The 23,165-nt window shown below is 33.7% G+C and overlaps 1 protein-coding gene across 3 annotated transcripts in view; it reads right to left on the reverse strand.

Annotated features, from left to right (window-relative positions):
- Positions 1-23,165, reverse strand: part of IMMP1L (inner mitochondrial membrane peptidase subunit 1) — a 109,828-nt gene that overhangs the window by 42,021 nt on the left and 44,642 nt on the right. For 2 of the 3 annotated variants that reach the window (XM_044681244.1, XM_044681242.1), the window contains exon 3: positions 22,340-22,457. The exons of the other annotated variant lie outside the window; for it this stretch is intronic. In XM_044681244.1, coding sequence (XP_044537179.1) covers positions 22,340-22,372 — 33 coding nt within the window. In that variant the 5' untranslated portion in view covers positions 22,373-22,457. The remainder of the gene's footprint in view (positions 1-22,339; positions 22,458-23,165) is intronic. 3 annotated transcript variants of the gene reach the window in all.

Consider the following 23,165-nt stretch of genomic DNA (forward strand, 5'->3'; position numbering starts at 1 on the left):
CTTTCTTTCTTTCTTTCTTTCTTTCTTTCTTTCTTTCTTTCTTTCTTTCTTTCTTTCTTTCTTTCTTTCTTTCCTTCTTTCTTTCTTCTGGTTTATCTAGATCTGAGAGGGAAATTTTAAGTATAGTTTTACTGTCTATTTCCCCTTGAAGCTAATTTCTCCTTTAAAAATTTGAAGACTATACTATTTGATGTATGTGTTTAGTTTTACTACTTGTCAATGGTACTTTTATCAAGATATAATTTCCTTCTTTATCTCTTAATCTGATCTATTTTTGCTTTAGCTTTGTCTGAGATCATGATTGCTACTCCCATTTTTTTTTGTTTGTTTGTTTTTTTTACTTTGGCCCAAGCACAATAAATTCTGTTCCAGCCCCTTACCTTTACTCTCTGTCTCCCTGCTTCAAAAGTGTTTCTTATAAACAACATATCATAGGATTCTGGTTTTTAATCCACTCTGCTCTACACTTGCATTTCAAGAGTGAACTCATTCCATTCACATTCACAATTATGATCACTAATTGTGTATTCCCCTCCATTTAAGATCCCCTTTTGATCCTGCTTTTTCTCTCATTTCACCATCCCTTCACACAAGTATTTTGCTTTTAATCACCACTCTCCTCTTCCCTCTCCTTTCTATTAGCTTCTTCTTGTCTTATTCCCAACCTACTTCTCTACAGGATGAGGGGATTCTATACCCAAATGAGTATGGTTGTTATTCCCTGTCTTAGTATATTACCCATCACCATCCTTATCCTCTCCTGCACTGTTTTGTCAGGCCTCTTTAAACAAGAGAATTTATCTCATTTTACCTCTCCTTCCCTTTTCTCTCAGTGCAATCCTCTTTTTTACCCCTGGATTTTTTTTTTTTGGCATATTATGACATCGTAATCAGCTTACTCTGGCAAATTTTAAAATTAACAAATAGGTTTCCATTTGGAATATAAACATTATTTTTCTCCAAATATCTATTAACTAATTTTTCTAGGGTTTCATTCACCTCTCTTATCTCTTTCTTATTTATTTTTTGGTTTGATTTATCTAGATCAGACAGGGGAAGGTTGAGGTCCCCCACTAGTATGGTTTTGGTATCTATTTCCTCCTTGAGCTCCACTAGCTTCTCCTTTAGAAATTTGGAAGCTATTCTGTTTGGAAAAACAAACTAAAAGGAATAAATTTATATTCCATAAAGAAGCATGTGGGACCAACAGGGAAAAATAACAATATACTGTAAAGGTAAAGAGGTTAGAGAGAGGAAATAATTCAATACTTACATGCATTGAAATCAACTTAAAGAGAAAAGAACAATCACATCCACTGAGGTAGAGAATTGATTCACGCCCTATAGAGAAGTAGAAGGGTAACAAATGGACTGGTGGGGAGGAAAGCAATACTAGGGAGGGAGAGGGTTTGGGGGGTAGTGCACCTGGCTTTAAAGAACAATAAGAGGTGAATAAGAAAGGAGGTGGGAGAAAGGGAAGTACAACAAGGGAGGGGATTATAGGAACTGATTAAAAACAAAACACTGGCATAGAAGGAAATAGTGAAAGAAGAAAGGACAGGACTAGGAGAGAGAAAATGTCTAGGAACTCACAGTTGATAATTATAACTCTGAATGTGAATGGGATGAACTCGCCCATAAAATGGAAGCAAATAGCAGAGTGGATTAGAAACCAAAATCCTACCATATGTTGTCTACAAGAAACACACATGTGACAGACAGACAGACATAGAGTGAAAATGAGAGGATGGAGCAAAATATTTTGGGCTTCAAATGAGAAAAAGAAGGCAGAGGTGACTATCATGACTTCTGACAGAGCCAAAGTAAAAATAGATAAGGTTAAAAGAGATAGGAAAGGTAACTACATCCTAATAAAAGGCAGTATAAACAATGAAGAAATATCAGTACTCAATATGTATGGACCAAACGGTATAGCTTCCAAATTTCTAAAGGAAAAGCTACACCTACTACAAAACTACAAAACACTTTCCAAACAATTAAAACTAGATCTAAACAATTACAAAAACATTGAGTGCTCATGGGTACAGAGCTAACATAATAAAAATGTCCATTCTACCCAAATTAATTTACTTATTCAGTGCCATACCTATCAAATTACCAAAAGACTTTTTTACGGAATTAGAAAAAACTATAACAAAGTTTATTTGGAAGAACAAAAGATGAAGAATATCAAGGGAAATAATGGGGGAAAAAAATGTGAAGGAAGGTGGCCTAGCAGTACCAGATATTAAGCTATACTATAAAGGAGCAGTCATCAAAACAATATGATACTGGCTAAGAGATGGAAGGGAGGATCAGTGGAATAGACTTGTGCTAAGTGACATCAGCAAAACAGTGTATGATAAACCCAAAGAGCCCAACTTTTGGGACAAAAATCCACCATTTGACAAAAACTGCTGGGAAAATTGGAAAACAATATGAGAGGAATTAGGTTTAGATCAACATCTCACACCCTACACCAAGATAAATTCAGAATGGGTGAAAGACTTGAATATAAAGAAGGAAACTGTAAGTAAATTAAGTGAACAGAGAATAGTATACTTGTCTCTGGAGATCTCTGGAAAAGGAAAGATTTTAAAACCAAGCAAGAGTTAGAAAAAATTACAAAATGTAAAATAAATAATTTTGATTATATTAAATTAAAAAGTTTTTGTACAAACAAAAACAATGCAACCAAAATCAGAAGGGAAACAACAAACTGGGGAAAAAAATCTTTATAACAAAAAATTCTGACAGGGGTCTAATTACTCAAATATTAAAGGAACTAAATCAATTGCATAAAAAAATCAAACCATTCCCCAACTGATAAATGGGCAAGGGATATGAATAGGCAATTTTCAGATAAAGAAATCAAAACTATCCATAAGCACATGAGAAAGTGTTCTAAATCTCTAATAATTAGAGAAATGCAAATCAAAACAATTCTGAGGTACCACCTCACACCTAGCAGATTGGCTAAAATGATAGCAGGGGAGAGTAATGAATGTTGAAGGGGATGTGGCAAAATTGGGACGTTAATGCACTGCTGGTGGAGTTGTGAACTGATCCAACCATTCTGGATGGCAATTTGGAATCATGCCCAAAGAGCGATAAAAGAATGCTGCCCTTTGATCCAGCCATACCATTGTTGGGTTTGTACCCCAAAGAGATCATAGATAAACAGACTTCTACAAAAATATTTATAGCTGCCCTCTTTGTGGTGGCAAAAAACTGGAAAGCAAGGGTATGCCCTTCAATTGGGGAATGGCTGCACAAATTGTGGTATATGTTGGTGATGGAAAACTATTGTGCTCAAAGGAATTCCATGTGAACTGGAAAGACCTCCAGGAACTGATTCAGAGTGAAATGAGTAGGGCCAGAAGAACGTTGTATACAGAGACTGATACACTGTGGTAAAATTGAATGTAATGGATGTCTTACTAGCAGCAATGCAATGACCCAAAACACTTCTGAGGGATTTATGGAAAAGAATGCTACCCACATTCAGAGGAAGAACTACAGGAGAGGAAACACAGAAGAAAAACAACTGCTTGAACACTTGGGTTGATGAGGACATGATTGGGGATGTAGACCCGAAAGGATCACACCAATGCAACTATCAATAATATGTAAATAAGTCTTGACCGACCACACATGTTAAAACCAGTGGAAATGCGAGTTAGCTATGGTGTGTGGGGGGGCGGAGTTTGAGGGGGTGAAGAGTAAAGTAAAACTATGAATTATGTAACCATGGAAAATTTTTCTAAAACTAAAAAAATTAATTATTAAAAAAAAAGAAAGAAGCTGTCAATTGTAATTTCTTTTCTCTTTTTCTGTTGCTTACTCATATTTTTTCCTTCTTTGTTCTGCTAGTTTGAGCAGATGTGTTTAATGATCTTTGATGAAAGATCTTCCCCCAGCTGGTAATGGAGGTTTGTAGTTACTTTCTCTGCCCTCTGAAGACTTCTTATCAGTCCAATTGTTGGGATTAATCCTGTATTGATTGGATTAATTTTACACCTTAATCTGCCCTGAGGCTAAATCCTTGAGAGGAGGGAAAAATAAACAAACATTCCTTCTGGTATCCCCCCAATGGGGGGACAAGAGTGTTTTTTGCTGAACTGAGCTCTCCAGCAGTGGAGTCCCCCCTGTGCTGTCCGCTGTTTGAACTGGTTTTCTTTCCTCTTGAAGCCCTAACTTCTCTATCTCGGTATGAGAAAGCCAAGGTGTCTATGGTTTGGAGTTTGGCTCTCTCTAAGCCACCATCTTCTGGGCGTTTTTGCTATGTTTCTCTGGTTTTCTCCTCCAGTCACCTCTCCAGTGCCTGTGTTTAACTCACCGAGTCTGGTGCCAGCAAGGCCCTCTCTCCAGACCAGTGCGTCCACCCACCCTGAGATTTCCAGGGCTCCTGGAGACTCTGTACAGCCCATGGGAGAAGTGTCCTGGGATTCCCCTTCTATCCCCTCAGATCCGACAGTTCAAGAATTAAAGCCTTTTTCTTGGTGTACCTCTTTAGTTGTGCTGTAGTAGGGTTCCCCCTGCTCTGTCCTATTATTAGATTTGGTCCTCTTTCTTCTTGAAAGGCATTGTTTTCTATCTTGGTGTGTAAGGGTGGGTAGGTTTCAAGATTCACTCCATCTAAGCTGCCATCTTCCTGGAAATCCCTTTAATTAATTCTTAAAATCCTTTTTGAGCTCTTCCAGAGCCTGAGATTAATGCTTACTTTTCTCTGAAGTTTTGTGTGTAGCGGCTTTGATCTCAGAATCCCTTTCCTAGCCTGTGCCTTAATCTTCTTGTCTCCATAATACTATTCTATGATTAGGTTTTTTTTTTTTAATTTTTATGTTTTTTTTTGTTTTTTAATGTTTGCTCACTTTCCCAGCCTTTTTCTTGATTTTTATCTTAAAGTTGGATTCTGTTCTCAGTGTAGTAGAGGCACTATCTTAAACTTCAGCTTTTCCTTGCTATTACCTTTAACTCGAGCAATGGGATTCTGCAAGTTCAGGACCTAATTTCAGGCTTTGGAAAGAGCTTCAGGTCTTACTCTTGGCTTACACAGGTCAGGCATGCTGTGGATTACCTCGTGCTGGGATTCAGATCCTCACTGCAGGCTTCAGCAAGGGCTTTGAGCCTCTCCCTGGGCTCACATTAAGGTAGGTACAGTGCAAACTGCCTTTGGATAGAGTTTGGGGCCTTAAAACAAGCTTGAGCAAGGGTTCCAGACCTAGCTCTGAACTCACACCTATCATGTGTACTTCGAATTGCTTGAACTGGGGTTCAGGTCCTCATTACAAGCTTGGGCAAGGGCTCTACATTTCCCCTTAGGCTTGCACTAGGGAGGTGCATTGCTGACTGCCTTAAGCTGGGGCTTAGGAACTCATCTTGGACTATGTTAGGCACCTAATTCTAGGCCTACATCAATCAAATGCAGTGTAGACTGCCTTGCATTAGGGTTTGAGGCCTCATTGCAGGCTTGCACTAGGGCTTAGAACTTCAAAGGGTGTGTATGAGGTGCTTTGCTATTGGCCCAAGCAGGGTCTCAGGACTTGCAGTTTGCTTGAGCTCAGGTTCAGAAAAAAACTGGAACAGTAGATATAGGGTCAGCCTCTTGTATTGGTACTCCCCGGTGTGGCCTTACTGATGGCTATGTGGCCTTGCTGTAGGCTGTACTCCCCTTTCACCCTAGTAAAGCAGACCATCTATGCCCACCTTTCATTGTTTTCTGCAGGATAATTACTTCACTCCACCCCAATGTTGGTTCTGTTATTCCAATATTTGTGTTGAAGCGTGGCTTTAGCTTTCCCTGACTATATACTCCATCATCTTGGCTCTGCTTCTTTAACATTCACCAATTTGCATTAAAAAAATTATTTTGATAAAAATATTTCAGTATAATTGATTTTCTTTGTATTCATGTTTATTTTATGTATTTAAACTCATTATGCTGAGATGATATCCATGGGTTACCATATTCATGATACAAAAAAGGTTAAGAGCTCCTATTTTAAGAGAAAATTGAGTCATATTTCTTACAAATTATAAATTGTTAAAATTCAATGTTTTGTTCATGTAACCCATAAATGTCTGCAAAAAAGTATATCATTCAAAAGAGAGTGCCTATCAATACCAGATAATTACACTTAGGATTTATTCTGATAAAAAGTTATTTGGGATATAAGTGGCTATAATTAATGAAAAAAGGATTATGTTTCAGATTAGAGAACAGTATATATTTTGTGCCTTCATAAAAGACAGAAAAGTAATAAATAACCAAGTTAAATAAAAAAAAACATTTTGTAATGCCACTTTTTATCTCCAAAAAATTATTATTCCTATAGCAATATGCATGAAATTTTACATCATTTTTATGTATCTTGAAAGAAAAATAATTTACTACTTTAAAATATTGTGAATCCTGTATTCTAAGATAGTGAATGATGTTAAAAATCAATGTACTTAAATATTGATATTAACCTCTAGGGGAAATTTTACTAAGATTGTTCATTTGAACACAATAAAAGAAACTCGTACTATAAATACTGTAGGTCATTTGAAAATTACTGTATAATAGTATATATTTCTTTTTCTACAGATTTTTTTTCTCAATCTAAAAATTTTATAAATGGGTCTTCAACTGAAAATGCACAAATGTTTTCACATAGAGTGTAGCAGAGATAAGCCATTCTCCATTTATTAATAAATAGCACATAGGTGGCAAAGTGAATAGAGTGCTTCACCTGATATCAGTTAGGCCAGAGTTCAAATCCAGCCTCAGAAACTTATTAATTGAGGCCTGGGCAAATCACTTAACCTCTGCCTCTATTTTCTCAACTATAAAATAAATATCCCGATAATACTATCAATTTCACAGGGCTGTTATAAGGATCATATGAGAAATTACTTGTAAAGTACTTATCATAATAATAGGAGCTTAATAAATGTTTGTTTCCTCCCTTCCTTACTTGGCAACAAATTTTATAGTTGTCATTCAGCCCTTCAGTCATGTCCGATTCTTCAAGACCCCATGGACCATAAGCATTTCAATGCTATCCACTGGGTTTTCTTGGCAAAGACACTGCAGTGGTTTGTCATTTCCTTTTTCCAGTGAATAAAGATAAACAGGGTTAAGTGTTCTGCCAGTGTCTGAGGTCAGATTTTAACTCAGATATCCTGGACTCTAGGTCCAGCTTTATACCATCTATTTGCCTCATATCAATAAATTAAAGCCCTTAGAAACAAAATAATTAGGAACCAAACAGATCAGAAGTACAATAGCAGTTCTAAATTTGATAGCTGAAATCATTATGAAATTTTATATAAACCAAGCATATCTTATTAGATTTCAAATATATTATATGTGCATAAATCCAGTATACATAGTATATAAAAGCAAACACATGAAATAATATATGTTTTTCAATATTTTAATAAGAAATTAAACATCAATGTTTTGTTCATATAATCAATAAAGGTTTGCCAAACACTACATCATTCAAAAGACTGTGCATATGAATACCAAACACTATTTGCTCTTAATTCAAAAGTGCGTAAGTTAGTATTTATATAGCACTTTAAGATTTGCAACATGTTTTGTAAATATATGATTTCATTTGATCCCAACAACCCAGCAAGATAGTTTTATAACTGAGGAAACTGAGGTTAAGTAACATAGCTACTAAGTGTCTATGGCTGGATTTTGAACTTGGGTCTGACTTCAGGTCCAGTGCTTAATCAACTACTTAGCTAATCCCAATGTACTATGGTCACTGTTACTCAGCAAAGAAAAAAATGTTTGTGACTCAAAGAAAAAAAGTTTCAAGCTTGATGGGCCTAACTTTCCTTATATGTGAAACAAAAAGACTGAATTAGATGAATTCATTGGACCCGTCCAACTCCAAAAATCTATTCCTATTCTATGACTAGAGTATAACAATCAAATTCTATACATAAATATTTTAGAATTAATAACGATTTTAATTATTTTTGTTAGGGTTGACATTTATGTTGTATGGTGTTTAGATGATGGATGAATAATTTCATTTTATTTTATGACTGCATTTGTTCTATGCACATAATAGTCTACAGTGTATGAGATAAAGTTATTAAATTAATTGACAACCAAACAAAATTGTTTGATAGAATTCTTATTGGAATAAAATGCTAAGTAACATCAATAACTTAAATGTTTCAATTCTATACTAACGATTGAATCCATCCTTATTTGGTAAAAGGAAATATTAACTAAGAACCAACCAAAGATTATGGAAAATCTCAGGGTATTTATATCAATACTTCAGTACCTTTAAACATGTTTCTTTAATAGAAATATATGTATACATACATATGTATATTTAAAAATCCATATCTGCTGACTTAGAATTAATAACAAGTATGATTTCTAAGGCAGAAGAGTGGTAAAGGCCAAGCAATGAGGTTAAGTGACATGCCCAGAGCTAGAAGTGTCTAAGGCAAAATTTGAACCCAGGACCTGCTGTCTCCAAGCCTGGCTCTCTTATCCATAAATTCACCTAGCTACCCCAAGATATTTGACTGGAGAAAAAACATTTTTCCATCAGCATTTTTAGTTACATTACTATCAAAATGATAAATGAATATATACTTTCAAGTATAAAATTATTCATATTGTAAATCACGATAAAAAATCTTGTCACGTAGAGAAATAGATAGATAGATAGATAGATAGATAGATAGATAGATAGATAGATAAAGAGTACAGNATAGATAGATAGATAGATAGATAGATAGATAGATAGATAGATAGATAGATAAAGAGTACAGCAATAAAGGCAGCTAATTGGTGCAGTGAATAGAGACCAGGCAAGGAATCAGGAAGACCGGAACTCAAATTTGGCCTCAGTTACTCAACTCTAAAATGGGGCTAATAACAGCACCTTCCTTGAAGGGTTGATGGGAGGATTGATCCAATGAGATAGTTAAAAAGTGCTTATATCATAGTGCCTAACACATAGTGTTATCTGAATGTTTATTTTTTCCATCTCTCATTCCTCAAAATACATGTTAAAAACAAATAATTAAACAACAATCCTTACATCTTTAGACATTATGATTTGGTCAAATAATAGCCTTATCTCTATCACTGCGTAAAATTATTAAAATTTTATAATCAATCTACATTGCTAGATCATCTCTACCAATGACAATTACTACTTCACTTTGAATTGGAAAATATATAAGAAAGATATTGTAAATACATTTCTCTTATTTTTAATAGTTTAATGTTTTAAATGAGGCTGCACGATGTAATACTTGGCTAATTTTTTTCCATATATTCTTTGCCTTGATCACTTGATTGGGGGGGGGGTTATAAAATTAATCACAGCTAGCAGGATAGAAATCACTTTGAGCTTCATGAATGACATCCAAGAGATGGGAAAGGATTAGTTCTCAGTTGCTGCCAGTTATAGCGCCAGGTGGCTTTTTCTGCAGTGAAGGTGTTACCAATAATCCCATTACACTGGTACTAAATCTTGCAGACATCAAAATTATCACCAAGGTTCCTTTTCATCCCATCCTTTCCAAATGACTGGAAGTCGCTTCACCTGAAAGAAGTCAAATCCACATGCAGCTGCTGTTTTAGCAGCCAGCAGACTCCCTGAGAATGCCAATCGCGATCCAATTTTGCTGTGCTGGTGGCCCCCTATTCCCTGTCCAATAATACATCTGTTAAAAAATCCTACAGCTACAAATCAAGTTTAATCCTACCAGGGACCTCATGTTGGTCTTGTCTTCCAAAAAGGCAGCAGGTTCTGCTGTCTATCTCTGCCAGTGTCTGGGGAATACCCTTTAAATCCCAGTCCTACTTAGAAGAATAAGCTAAGGATCACAAAACATGACCTCAAAAACCCTGATATGACTATATTCTGACCCAGAGGCATTCATTCTAGGTGAAGATTAGAACTTTGCATAATAAGATTACACAGCAAGTGAATGATATCAAGGGAGTATCCATATGCACCCGCCTGGTTTTCTATAGTTAGCCTGTGCTCTGCAATATGCAGTGTAGAGGCAAAAAAGCTTGGTCTTTCTGGCTGAAATAAAATAGATTCACATAAATTAGTTGGCCATTTCCAGATTCCTAAATCCCCTATTACAACTTTTATTGACAGCTCCTGTGAGGATAGCACAAATGTTATTCTCTTTTTTATTCTATGCTTCCATAACCATCATGCTCTGTAATTGAAATGTACATAGATTATGTCTAGAAATTAACATCTTGTTTGCTGTAATCTTGGATTACAATTGACTGTGTACATAATAAAATTAGGAAATAAATGGATGGATTTATCATCTCCCAGGAACTAGTGGCTTTGTTTAAAAGGTAGTTTAACATTCTGCACCAACATTTTAAGTGTAGTCACAATGAGAAGTCAATAAAATGTAGATAAATAAAAGAATATAATAAATGTGCAAAATATATAAATATAAGAAAGATCATACAATTACTCAAAATTTAGAAATCTTAAAAATTAATGCTTCATGTCAGTGTGTGATTGTCTATTAATTAAAGCATATTTAAGTGGACCATCTCTGTGGCAAAGGAAAAACTGATTGCATTTTTAAGTAAGGTAGTAGATATACTTTCAGCTATTTTATAGCTAGTGTCTCTGATCTTTTTAATTCATGTATTTTTTAAATCATTGAACAAATTCAAATCAAATTTTCTATTTCCTAGTAGCTATTTTAAGCATATCATTGAATTTAAAAATTCCTGTATTGAGCAATAACATATAGATAAATCCATGGAATTTCAATAGAAATTTGTACCAATAACATGTGTCTTTATAGAGCACAAAATGCAAGCATTAAGCAAATAAAATATGTAAAAACCAAGATTTCATCAAAATACCAAAAAAAGACAAATTGAAGAGGGGAAAATTCTACTAGTAGATTTAGAAGAGATCTAGTGATTTACTGAGCAATAGATTTTCTTTGAATGGTGAGTTCTGTCCCAGAATATTTAAATATGATTCAATAATAAAAAATATCATTATGTGGGCAGCTGGGTAGCTCAGTGGAGTGAGAGTCGGGCCTAGAGACAGGAGGTCCTAGGTTCAAACCCGGCCTCAGCCACTTCCCAGCTGTGTGACCCTGGGCAAGTCACTTGACCCCCATTGCCCACCCTTACCACTCTTCCACCTATGAGACAATACACCGAAGTACAAGGGTTAAAAAAATATATCATTATGGATGGAATTTTGTAATAATACATTTCCTGGATAAAGTGAGATGCACCTCATTTAAAAGTAGTCATCCTATGATGATGATGATGATGATGGAACCTTTTTTTAAACAATGTAAAGATGTCCTCAGGAGTCAGGTGATGACAATCATATTATTACAGATTAAAAAAGAATCAAGAAGACACATGTCAGGCATGCCAATAGCATAAAAAAACACACAATACATTTCTGAAAAAAAAAACCACATGAAACATTTATTAGTCATGACTAGGAAACTGCTGTAAGAAGGAATAAAGTATGTTAAAAAGATTCTACTAATTTTGTCATACCACTTGAATTTTCTGATTCAATGCATTAACTGGTCATAAGAATGGATCCATACATCTTCTCCTCCAACCTAGCATTGTACAAAATTAACTGAATGAATGTATAAAATTCTCTTCACACTAAAATATACATTTTAGTTTTGAATACACTCAAAGAAAATTATTATGAATATTGCTCATTCTCTAAAAACACAGATTCCTTATTAAAATACCTCTGTACTTAATATCCTCAGTATTATTACTCCATTTTATGCACAAGACTCAGAGAGTTAAGGGATCTGTCCTCAGTTACACTCACTATGAGTAAAGTGTTGGTACCAGATATTGAATTTAGATTTCCTCACTCCAAAGCCAATGTGCTTTCAGCAGAGAATCTTGACTAAACTCCAACAGCGGTGGCTCTTCTAATATTTGTCTTTGTACATTGTAGATTTAGTACAGTATTTGGCACACAGTAGATATTTTATATCTATTTAATGGTTTTTAGTTGATTTCTGTTAAATATTTCTAGAACAGTGAAATCATTTTCAGAAAATTAAACAGCTTAAATTTAACAAAGCACTTAATTCTAGAATCTAACAAACTGCATACTCAGATTTAATATTAAACATTTAATTTTTCTGAATATAATTGATGCAGTTTGTTTTTTAATACCGCTATTCTTTCCCAATATATATAGTCAACCTATTTGAAACCTTCCTTGTAAAAAAGAAAAAACAGTTCAATAAAATCAATCAACAGACTGATATTAGGCAATGTGTCATACCCATAATCCCCTCAACTTCATTCATCTAGTAAAAGAACCAGAGAAAGATCCCTAGAAGTTTGGGTTTTCCCTGTGTGCAAGATTAATATGACCAAAGTCTACACAATATGAGGAAAATTTAGATGTTTGTAATCAGCCTTTTGTTGAAGCCATATCAAGATCACAGTTGCCTCAGTTTATTAAACTATCTTTACCTTAGGATGGTATCAGTAACAATCTTCTCTTCCTATCCCTTACACAGCATTTTGTTTTGTATTCCCTCCAAACACAGTCACCACTTTGGTGCAGGTCTTTATCATCTTCTGCTTGGACTAATATAATAGCCTTCTCATAGGTCACCCTACCTTATGTTTCCCCATTCTAACTTTCACTAGGCTATGAGAGTGATGTTTCTAAACTGTAGCTTGACCAAATCATCCTTTCTTGCTCAATAAGCTACAGTGAGTGGCTCCCTGTTACTTCCAGGATTAAATATAAAATCCTCTTTTTAGCATATAAAGCCCTTCACAACCTTTTTCCTGCCAACCTTTCCTGTTTTCTTAAAATTTCCTTCTCTTCCCATATTCTATAATCCAGTTTCATTGGCTTCTTGCTGTTCCTTGGATTGAACACTCCATTTTGAGTCTATATTTTCACTGGCTGCTTTCCAGGCTCACCTCTATCTCCTGGCTTTCTTCAAGACGAAGTTCCTCCTAGTGATACTATCTTCCAACTGAAATTACCTTTAATTAATTGAGTGTGTATATATATGTGTATGCATGTGTGTACCACTCATATTCTAAACTCCTTGAGGGTAAGAAACTGCATTATCTATTACTTATTACTATATTTTACTTATTACGTATCATTGTATCTTCCTATGGTTACAGTTACATTCATAGGTACTTCAATAAACTGACTGAAAATAATCTAAACTCTTCTGTTTAGAATTTAAAGTCTTTTATAATCTGGTCCCAAACTCTCTTTCTAGCCTTATAGATGCATATGCATAATCAGTCTACAATTACAAAGAATTCATTCCTTAATCACAAGGAATTTATAAGCTAACAGAGAAGAAAGAAAGTACATGTAGGAATACAAATATAATGTGAATATCCATATGAACATAATGTGAATAAACACAAATTTAGTTAACTCTAAGATATGAAGAGAGAAGACTCTAATAGTTGAAAAGGGTCAGGAGAGGTCTCTTGGAGAAGATGGTACTTGAGCTGCCTCCCCTCATTCTGATTGAGCAAAACTAGTCTCTGTTCTTCATACATTGCATCCCAGAACCCATGTCTTATCTCTGTGCCTTTGCAATAGCTGATTCTATGTGGAGCTCCCTCCTCATTTCCACCTCTTAAAAACCTTATCTCCCTTCAAGACATACTTTAAGCACCACCTTCTACATATAAGTGTTTCCTGCTCTCCCTAAAACCTTGCTCCCTTCCTCTTTGATAAAACTCTCAATAAAATGTAACCTCCTTGAGAGCAGGAGTGCTTCAATCTTATATTTGTATATTTAGCACCTACCACATTGGCACTTAAGAAATAGTTATGGATTGATTGCTGATTGATGACATCACTGTCAGATCATGTAGGACTGGTTACATCAATAACTTTTGAAAGAAAAATAATAATACTAGTTTTGGTGAAAAATGAAATAAATAAGTTGTATTTCACAGATTTATACTCATTTCAAATATATGCAAACTAAACTTCAAAGAGTAAAAACAATTTGTCCTGTCAGACACGGGATTCAAACCCAGGTCTTCTAAGTCTAGAACACTTTTGTTTATAAAAGTTTGATGTATTTTAAATTTGAGATATGGTACCTATACCATTATTGACACTTTTCTAGGATTAAATTATGAAATTAATCTTAAAAACCCTTAGTTTCCCACTCTATTAAAAAGATAAGACTTTTGATGCTGATTCTGATAATAACGAGAATCTGTTAGCTTTTGTAATAGTAGAGTATTGCTTTTACAAGATAAACCAACTGTATAAGCAGCACAGAAAGGTGCATAGAGCACTGGACGTGGTGTCAGCAGACATGACTTTGAATCCCACTTCAGGCATTTCCAAGTGACAATGGCAAGGTCTATAACCTCTATAAACTTTGCCTTCCTCATATGAAGAATGGAGATATAAATAATTGCCCTACTCATCTCACAGTGATGTTTAGAGAAAATATTTTACAAAACTCAGAATGTTATACAAACGTGAATGATTATTAGTATTATTCTATGCTACTAAGGGCAGTGTAGCTGAGTAGATACAGGATCCAGGAAGCCCAGTGTTGAAGTCCTACCACAGAGAGTGTGTGTGCTGGGTGACAAGGAGAACGCCACTTACCCTCAGTGTTCTAGGCAACTCTTTAAACACTCTTAATTTGCAGAGGAAAAGAATTTCCTCACTAGGGAATTAGTTCTCTGGCCTATGCCAATAGTTCCCTGGCCTATGCCAATAAAATCACAGGTCTGGTTTCTATCCTATTCTATATTAGTGTTAGAATTATACATATGACAATTCAAGTCTTGAAAAGCAGAATCAATAAAAAATAAGGGAAAGAAAAGAAACTGTTTAATCAAAAGTAGGATTTTGTTTTATACTGCATGAAATTATTCATTTACATAGATGTGTATGTGTGTGTATCCCACAAAAAAAGTTTAACAAACCTGATTGAATCTTTACAACTAATAATGGAATTGAAGTAGGGAGTCACTATGGAAAACCAAATCATTATGGTACAAATCAAACAAATAATGAAGAAAGCTGAACACCAGTGTGATTTTATCATCATTCTTAATTACTTCTTTTGCTTCATAAAAAAATGATTGCCTGATCATAATTGCCATTCAAAAAATTTAGAAATAATGCTTATAAGGATTTTGGGTCAAATTCATATTATCCTTAGTAAATTCATGGGAACTAACATAGATTCTATGTATTATTCAACAAAGACTTATCTTAAAACTAAAGTTTTAAGGTGGGTATGAATACACATGATTTGGCAATCTCAAGCATCTCTTTGGACCCAAGAAGGCCTAGAATACAAAAACTAATTTCTGCAAAATGCTATATTTTTTTTGTATTACAAAATATTAAATGAGTTATATATGGATTGCATTAAATAGCCTGTGAGGTTCCTCCCAACTATAAGATTCTGTGATAAAATATTATGTATAGGCTATAAATATTTGGTAAAATAAAAGGATTTTAGGTTAAAAAAATAATCAAGTGTTATTTTCATGTTATAAAGTAACATAGTTTTCTAATTCTTTTCATTATATCTTCTATTAAGAAATCCTTTAATGAAATACATTTTTGAAGCATTAACCATGGAAAAACTAAAAACCATTAAAAAAAAAACCTAAGCATTTTCCCTATTCAAACATAGGACCCATAATTTGGGAAAAACAAATATATGAACATAAGATTTATTCTAATTAATAAATATTAAAGTTTGCACTACCACTTTCTTCTTCTCTTCATCACCATTATACCAATAAATGCAATAGTATTTAAGATTTCAAATCATGTTGCTTTTTCCCAATTATTGCTTTGCAATAATTACCTGCAATGATCTCAAGACTAATGGTAGAAGATCAAAATTTAAATTAGTAAGGCCATTTCATTATTTCCCAGTCTTTAAAATGTCTATAAATTCTTTCCTTCTTATGGTTACAAGTATTAAAAAAAAAACTTTCTAAACATCAATAGATGAGTGCAATGATATTCAGTCTAAGTTAATCCCCAGACATCCAAATCCATGAATAAAAATTCATCAGTTTTAAATACACTGAGCCTATTAAGCAAGAACAAAAGCATATGCACAAAAGAGCTTTTAATATATTTCAAAGCCCACAAGAGCCATGGTCTCATTAAAATTATAAATTACACAAACATGGAATGAAGATTCAAACTGCAGTGCAGCTAAGCAGATTACAGAAAACCCCGCGTTCCATATGATAACACACCATGGCCCTCCCAGATGGGGGCTTGGAACAAAAAGGCCATCACCACAGCTAGGGAAAACCTCCTTGTGATCTCTGGTTTCTGTTCAGCAGATGACAGCCAAATAATATGTTGATTATTCTGTTTGTGCTGCTAAGCTTGTAAGATGGAATAAAAGCGATATGATCTATTGTGAACCCGATGCTAATGTGTTGCTCCACTCATAAATAATATACTGAATTTATTTTGAAACTATCTTTTATCTGATTTCAGTTTTTAAATGCATGAACTAAAATAAAAGCCAGCATAAAATATTTTTATTTAATTTGATGCTTTAAGTCAAAAATGCTGCTGACATAATAATAGGTGAGGAAATCTTAGTACTTAGTAAAGAGACACAATCACCTCTTTCCATTTTTGCACAGTGATGAGACACCAAAAACACCTGAAGTGAGGAAATTATTCAAATGATAAAATTTAAATGTAAAAAGTAAATGTGAACAGTGTTAGAGACAAAGTAAATCATATATGCTAGTAAGACAGACAATGAACAACATGCCAAAACAAAAAAGCTTTTGTACATTGCAAAACAAACAGATCACTATGCCCTACTGTAAGAATAATATGATCTTTACTAAGTCTGGAAAAATAAAAATAAATACTATCAAATGTATATGGCTGACATACAAAAGAGCAGGCATGCTGAAAATTAATTTTAAAACAAAGAAAAATTAATTTTAAAGCTAGTTCTTTTAAACTTGTTTGAGAAGATTGAACTCATTCAATTTAGGATATTCTCACAAAAACTAAAATAGAGCAGTGTGAAGGAACTTTGCCTGGTAGAAGCAATTAGAAACACTGTACAGATTAATATTTGAAAAGATTTTATATTTCCTAAATCAAAGACATTTTACTCAAATGCTGCTAAAAGTATGATGTGATTGGTTATTTTAGAAAGTGTTCTTTGACCAACTTTTTCCTCTATGGCAAGCAGGATGGACCGGTTGTCAATGAAGGGATGAAGGTAAGGGTAAATCACTAATGCACCTCAGTTTTTACAGTATGAAAAAGATATGTCCTCAGGGATTATCCAAATTTTTCTCATGAACTTATTAAGAAATCTCTTTTCCTGGAGGTAGCTGGGTGGCTCAGTGGACTGAGAGCCAGACCTAGAGACAAGAGGTCCTGGTTTCAAACCTGGCCTCAGACACTTTCTAGCTATGTGACCCTGGGCAAGTCACTTAACCCCCAATGAGAAGCCCTTACTGATCTACTGCCTTAGAATCAATATACATTGATTCTAAGACAGAAGGTAAGGCTTTAAAAAAAATCTCTTTTCTAAAATGTGACATTTGAAAGTAACATGGAAGAATAAATAGTATTAGCTTCACAGACCAAGAGACTGGTCTGAATTCTAATGATCATGTGGAAGCCATCAAACATTTTGGAACCTCAGTTTTATCAGCTATAAAATGGAATATAATACATATATAAGCTGCCTTATAAAGTTAGTGTAAGGAAAACACTTAGTAGACCTTAAAGCCCAATATCAATGTGAATAGTACTTGAGGAAACTTACTTAGAGAGCTTATTTGACTTAGCTTTCCAATAAATGGAATAAAAAAAATAAGGAATGGATGAATATGAATAGGACAGTTAAATATTTTAAATATAAAAAAAGTATTCTTTTGAAAGGAAAAACTATAGCAATTGGTTTTATACTATCTATAGCTTTCCTAACATTTTTATATTCCTGTTATGGCACCAAACAAGTTTTTCTTTGAATTTATATTTATTTGTACACTTCCTACTATAATGCATTTTTACACATGCATATACACACACAGACACGCTTAATGAAAACAGGGGCTAGAAAAAGGAAATTTGTTCCTTAAGGTAAACATTCCACAAAATGGATGAAATCTTCTGAGAGTTAGCATAATAATTTGTGGTCCTTTCCTTTCTTAGTTGTTTATATGCTAAAGTTGTTATATTATTAACAATAATGGTTTTATACATCTAAGAGAAGCAAAAGGAATTTGGAGGAAAGGCATCATCCACCAAAGATTTTGAAAGTAATTGATAATATAGTAACTGGTTATATTTCGCATCATAAAATGCAGGTGAACTCTGTAATATCCAAATTAAATACAATGAATCTAGTTTAAAAAATCTTTACTTTTAAAAAATCTAGTCGGGCATCAGCTGTAATTCCAGTTTTGTCAAAAAGAGTGAAGTTAGTGGATTTCTAGAGCTCAGGAGTCTTGAGTTTCAATGGGCTAACCTATTAAATGATGCCTTACACAAAGTTTAGCAACAATATGGTAAGCCCTTCGGAGGCCCTGTAGTAGGGCAGAATGGCTCAGGTTGGAAACAGGGCACCTCAAAACCCCTGAGCTTATCAAGTTGGTAAGTAATCCCTGCACTTCCAGGCTGCATGAGATAGAGAACCAAAGTATTTTTTTTTAAACCATATAAACTAAACATATAAAAAATGTTAGAAAAGGGTATTCTTAGGGCAACTAGGTGACTTAGATTACCAGACCTGGAAGACAGCAGGTCCCAGGTTTAATTCTGTCCTCAGACATTTTCTAGCTGTGTGACAACTAAGGCAAGTCACTTAACCCCAATTACCTAGTCCTTACTACTCTTCTGCCTTAAAGTCAATACTTAGTATAAACCCTAAGACAGAAGGTAAGGGACTAAAATTTTTAAATAAACAAACCCAAAAAAATGACATTCTCCTTATACCCGAAAAATAATTATATGTCAATTTTTTAAAATTTGCTTTATAAAGAATCAAGGCTCCCCTTTCACCCTAGGAAAGTTCTTGCCAATTTTCCCATTTTAGTAAATGAAAAAAGCTAAATAGGTCCAAAGGGGAAAAAAAACCTTTATAATGAGACAAGAGGATTAATGATGTCCACAATGGTTCAGGAATAGTACACTTCCTTATCCAACTTTTTTGGGGAACTATTACCAAAAGATCTTTTTAAAAAAAATTCAGCGAGTTGTCCAGTCTAGCACAGGTGGCTCTCTCAAGGTTCAGTGACCAGAGCAACCAGAGTCTTGGGACTCTGCATGGGTGTGTAGCACATACCTCTGTGTGGAGGCCTTGAGAAAAGCACTAAACCCCTTTCCTTAATTAAAGAGTGTTTTTTTCTTACTAAAAAAAAATTCACATTCAGGACATTATAGGAAATGGGACAATAAATGTATTTCACCTTATTCAACCATAATATTGCTAAAATTGAATTTGTATGAACTGAATATTTGTCTATCGATTTAAGTTATAATTCAGAAATTCTTAAGTTTCTTTTTAGTTTATCTTCAGTGCCAATGCTAACAGTTAAATCTGACATTTCTCAGTTCTATTCCTAGATCATTTAATGATAGATAAGGTGTTTAAGGAACTTGGGCTAAATCATCTGGTAATATGAATAAAAGCTAATATCAATTTCAGAAAGTCATATATTTGGTCTTCTAGGGGGACATCAGTATATGAAATTAATTTATGAATGGAGATAAAGCAATACTCCATTTTATCCCAAAATCAGACTTCTGAGTTTATCTGAAATATCATTGTTAACATGGAAATTTGTGCAAAAGATTCTTTAAATGACTATGAGCTAACGTGAAGACCATGGACATGACTTTAAAGTAGATATATATAGCAATTCTCCTCCCTCAGATTGTGTAAAATAAGACAGAAGATCAGGTAATGGTAGGACAAAATTACAGAAAAATAAGGACATCTAATAATAAATAACAAGTTTCTATAAAGGAAGAGAAAACTACAGAAGTGGAGTATATAATCATTTAGTAGAGGAGGAAATGGTTCAAAATACCTCAATAAAGTATTAAAAGCTCATCATCAGTAACTACTACTCTCTCAGCAACCACTAATGTTAGCCTCAAATGATCAAAAATGTGTTAAATTATATTTGGCATATTATTTAACCAAAGAAGAAATGGAGAAATACATTTTAGAAAGTTCAATCAAAATCAATTAAATTAAAGATCATCCATCTTAAAAATTAAGATGCTTTATTTCCCAAAAACTCTAGATTAATGACAAGTTAACAATAACTCAAAAACAATAATACATACTGACTTCTCATCAGTAAACTGAGCAACAATATTCTGAAGCTATATTCTGGGAAGAGTTACAAAAATTAGATGATTTACATAAACCTTGGACCTTTCTTCAACTATGGCAAACTCTTAAATAATTGACTAGGAACATAATCATTCTGGAAGGCTTTAACCATGATACAGTGTCTTCAAAAATAGATTAGACTGATAGTCTAAGTAACTTTGCTAATTGCAATACATTCTTTCAGAATATGCTAATCATATCTTCATATATCTTAAAGAATAATCTCTCAAATGACAACTTTCTTGTATGATAAAACTTGATTTCAAATTTCAAAAATATGAAATCCTATTCTAGGTAATGCCACATAAAAGAAATTAGGCAATGAAAAAAAAAACTTTTGTTATATTAAGTCCTTATTTAAGAAGTAAGATTGGGTAAACCTTTAAAAATACATCACTCATGAAGCACTATAGCCAAACTATCAAAGGTTGCTTTATCTACCCTAAGTTTACAGGGAACTTGCTTTATAACCTTGTTAATATTCAACAATTGTTACGATCAGAAAATATTGCTTAACAAATCTCTTATAAATCCAATTTCAAGTGTCATTAAAAATAGATGCATATTTAACTATGTAAAAAAGATATTAGGATATATTTTAATATAAAAATAAGTCTTACATCAGAAAGTAGAAAATAAATGAACTTTTCTCAAGTAATAGCTACCATATCTATTCATTAACAGAGAAAAACCCATTCTCCTTTTGTTAAAAATCAGTGTTCTTGTTATATATTTAAAATCTCAAAATATTAAGTATTTAGTGCTATTTTCAGGATTTGGGACTTAAAGAAACAAAGTATCATGTCTACTCCCTACAATACTAACTCAGAATGATCTTGCCTATCCCTATGAAGAAAAGAGCAAACCTTGGGGGAGAAAAAAAAAAGAGTAACTGAAATCCAATCAGATTTTTATTTATTTTTAAAGTTTTGCTTCTTTCATTAATATATATATATAATAAAGTTATTTAACGATAACTTAATATACAAAATTGCCTTCACTTTAGTATTATTGAACATTTAGTTATGAGTTTTTATACAGGCAAGACTGTATTCACATGGCATTTTGCCACTCAAAATGGGTGGAAATAGACTTTAAAAAGGAACAGCTTTATACATTTTAAGTGAATTTAGGACATGTGAAAACAATGTAAGTGTGGCAGGTCAGCAACAGACACTACAGTTGTTCTCCAACCCATAGTCACTTTATGTAAATACAGTTCATTGCACACAGTAGACAACATGATAGCCAAATTATAGGGTGGACATATAAAACAAGCCCCATTTAAAGTCATACTGCATTAAATGGAACACAGGATGTCTCATTCAAAATAGGTCCCATTAAAGTAGAAATTCATTATTGTGAGCCCTTTTGAAAATGTCTACCTTGGATAGACACAAAGCAAAGGGACCTGAAACTATTACAAAAGAGATACTATCAAATGTGCATACATTCAGAAAAACATTAACACAGGAAACATAAGATATACAATGCCTTCAATGTATGTATTCTATTTGGGGATTTTTAAATAACATGGACTATAAAAATTCAAAGGCTAGATTTTTCTCTTCTTCTTCTTCTTCATCATCATCATCATTATCATCATCATCATCACCACCACCACCACCACCACCACCAAAATATTTACGCCAACATATTAACAACAGCAGTGGAGCATCATAATGATTATAGGGTGGCACCTGTTTTCTACCAATCTTTTTATGATTCGGGCAAAGGACCATAAAAATTTGTCCAGATGGCTAGTCATTTGTCTGTCCATAAAATGCCACTTCTCACTTCAGAAAATGCCTTACTGTCCAGTAGGGTGCAGTATTATAGCATCAACAAAACCTAAAGGGAACAGGGAACCAATTAACAAGGGAAGATGTGATGCTACAAATGGGAAAGTAAAAAGTGCTCTTACCTTCCTACTTCTAAAGTGAGCTCTATAATGCATTCAGTTCTTGTGGTGGTATCTCCAGAAAACCACATGCTAAAGTTTTCTAAAAACACAGGTAGAGAAATCCATAATTTCAGGGAATCTAGAACAGGGAAATAAAATTAATTATGCAGTAAATAAGCTATTTTTGTCTGAAGAGCAGAACCAATTAATAACATTGCTGATAATCTACAAAAAAAAATTGACATGCATCTTTTCCTTTACTGATTGTCAGGGTAGCATGCAAGGATTTTGTGTTGATAATACTCTAGAAATAGATATAAGCAAGTAAAAAGGTAAGCAGCCTTGCAGGGAAAGAACTTCCTGATGGAATAGAAGGAACCTCCAATGGAGTAATATCCCCAGGATACCACAACAGTTACAGCCAACTCATGTGTAAATCAGATTACAAATTTTAGATAAGAAATAATGTAGACAAACTGTGGACAAAAACAAATCTTTATTAAAAATATTTTACTTGTTAGACTATTTTCCCAAACAAAGAACAACTTGAAAGTAGCTATCACCTTTAAAAATAATGTTCCTTCTTAGATAGACCAGTCATTAACAAGCTAAAATAACAGTTTTGCTTTATTAAATCCTTGTAAACAGTGAAGTCTAATATAATGATAAGGTAGTGATTGTTAGTTTTACAATAGTAGTAATAATAACAATAACTGTTATTCCTCAAAAATATTCTACACTTGGTAGAAAGTCAAATGTCAATCATATTGACTTACTAGCAAGTGTGTTATCTTAGGTAAATCATCTAATAAATTTACCACCATGTGATAATTTCAATAAACCAAAC

The sequence above is a fragment of the Gracilinanus agilis genome, chromosome 6 (assembly GCF_016433145.1).
Source record: "Gracilinanus agilis isolate LMUSP501 chromosome 6, AgileGrace, whole genome shotgun sequence".
In the NCBI taxonomy this organism is placed as follows: domain Eukaryota; kingdom Metazoa; phylum Chordata; class Mammalia; order Didelphimorphia; family Didelphidae; genus Gracilinanus; species Gracilinanus agilis.